This window comes from Acanthisitta chloris, unplaced genomic scaffold (genome assembly GCF_000695815.1).
Source record: "Acanthisitta chloris isolate BGI_N310 unplaced genomic scaffold, ASM69581v1 scaffold15873, whole genome shotgun sequence".
NCBI classification, from domain to species: Eukaryota; Metazoa; Chordata; class Aves; order Passeriformes; family Acanthisittidae; genus Acanthisitta; species Acanthisitta chloris.
The window spans coordinates 25,316-27,382 of NW_008663397.1; the positions used below are offsets into that span (position 1 = coordinate 25,316).

The following is a 2,067-nucleotide window of genomic DNA, read 5'->3' on the forward strand; positions in this document are numbered from 1 at the left end:
ATCTGTTCCAGGGCTTGTAACACTAACAGCACAAGAAGTAACACTGACACGTGCAAAGTGTTTGGCAACAATGTTCCTTGCACTCCATGCAGCAACATGAGGTTTAACTCTTACCTCTGATGATTGCTTTGAGATGGGTGGGCTTTAGCTTTTTGGCTTGGATGGCATCATTGAGAGCTGAACGGTAGTTACCTACAAAGCAAGTAAAACTGCTCAGAACCTCTCATTTATATTTAAAATCCACCCAGATACCAAGGTGATAAAATAGTTTATGCAGAGACTCCGTGATTCACTGTTTCTACTGTCACTGTGAGGTGAGAGGAGGACACAAAAGAGAAAACTAAGAGCAAGAAGTCAAAGGACAGGAGTCAACCATACAGGTGAGAGCTAAGTAATGTGACTGTGAGCAACACACAACGGCACTAAAAGACCCAGAACACCTTCCCTGCTGTGCAGACACTGTTGGTAGGATGGGTGGCAGCTGTATGAGATCAGGTTTGTGACCACCTCAGGAACCTGCACATACGTAAGTCCATGGGACTTGACAAGATGCGTCACATGGTTCTGAGGTCTCCGGGGAGGTGGTGGATTCACCATCCCTGGAGGTTTTCAAGCTGAGACTGGATGTGGAACTTAGTGCCATGAGCTAGTAACCATGGTAGGGGTGGACTCTTTGAGGTCTTTTCCAACCTGGTTGATTCTAAAAACAAATACTTTAAACAAAAACCAAATAGAATTGGCTGATGTAGTTGCTGAGCCACTCTCCATGATATCTGATAAGTCATGGCAGACAGGTGAAGTCCCAGGTAACTGGAACAAGGGAAATATTGCACCCATTTTAAGAAGGGTAGAAAGGAGGGCCCTGGGATACATCAACCTGTCTGTGCTGTCAGCCTGATCTCTGTGCTTGGGAAGATCATGGAACAGATCCTTCCAAAAGCTATGCTAAGGCAAATGGAGAACAGAGAGGTGGTTCAGGCCAGACAGCACAGCTTCATGAAGGGCAAGTCCTGCCTGACCAATCCAGTGGCCTTCTATGATGGAGTGACTACCTCAGGGGACAAGGGAAGAGCTATGGAGTCATCTATCTGGACTTCTGTAAAGCCTTTGACACAGTTTTCCACAACACCCTTCTCTCTAAACTGAAGAGAAGGATTTGATGGGTGGACTGTTCAGTGGATAAGGAATTGGTTGGATGGTCACATCCAGAGTGTCACCATCAACAGCTCAAAGTTCTGATGGACATCAGTGACAAATGGTGTCCATCAGGGGGCTGTGCTGGGACCAGTACTGTTAGTATCTTCATCAATGACAGGCAGTGGGACTGTGTCCACCATTGGCAAGTTTGCAGGTGACACCAAGCTGAGTGGTGCAGTTGGCACACCTGAGGGACAGGATGGCATCCAGAGGGACCTGGACAAGCTTGACAAGTGGGCCCATGGGAATCTCCTGAGGTTTAACAAGACCTGTGTCGGGGCAACCCCCGGTATTCTACAGGTTGGGGAATAAACAGATGGTGAGCAGCCCTGCCAAGAGGGACTTGGGGGTGCTGGTGGATGAGCTGGTAGTGTGAAAGGCAACCCAGAAATCCAACCATGTCCTGGGCTGCATCCAAAGCAGAGTGGCCAGCAGGTGAGGGTTGCAATGAACAAAGCACAAACCCTGAATGCAGCCATGCTCTGAAGTGAGCCAGGTCTTCAGGTGCTTTTTTCTCATTAATAAACTACTTAGGCTGCTATATTACCAAAAAAAAAAAAAAGTAAAGAAAAAGGAAACCCAAAGTGGGGAGGAAAAGCAACCCGAGTGTGGAGCCCTAGACTGGCTCACAGCCCTTACCCAGGTAGAAGTGTGCAGCCCCCCGGTTTGTGTGCAGCACAGCGTTCAGCTCGGGGTCCTCACACTTCTTCCGCAGCCCCTCGGAGTAGGCAGCAACAGCTCTCCCGTAGTCCTTTTCCCTGAAATACTCGTTTCCTTCGTTCTTGTACATCTTGGCCAGCTCTACGGGGATGGCGAGAAGGGGCAGGGTGTGAGCGCGGGTCCCCCGGGCACCCCGCGCCCCCCGGCCCG

General features: G+C 49.5%; 1 protein-coding gene across 1 annotated transcript in view; it reads right to left on the reverse strand.

The window, feature by feature from the left end:
• Positions 1-1,998, reverse strand: part of TTC4 (tetratricopeptide repeat domain 4) — a gene marked incomplete at its 5' end in the record, with an annotated part of 7,550 nt that extends 5,552 nt beyond the window's left edge. The window contains 2 exons of the mRNA XM_009070990.1: positions 115-192; positions 1,837-1,998. Coding sequence (XP_009069238.1) covers positions 115-192; positions 1,837-1,998 — 240 coding nt within the window. The remainder of the gene's footprint in view (positions 1-114; positions 193-1,836) is intronic.
• Positions 1,999-2,067: the final 69 nt, after the last annotated feature.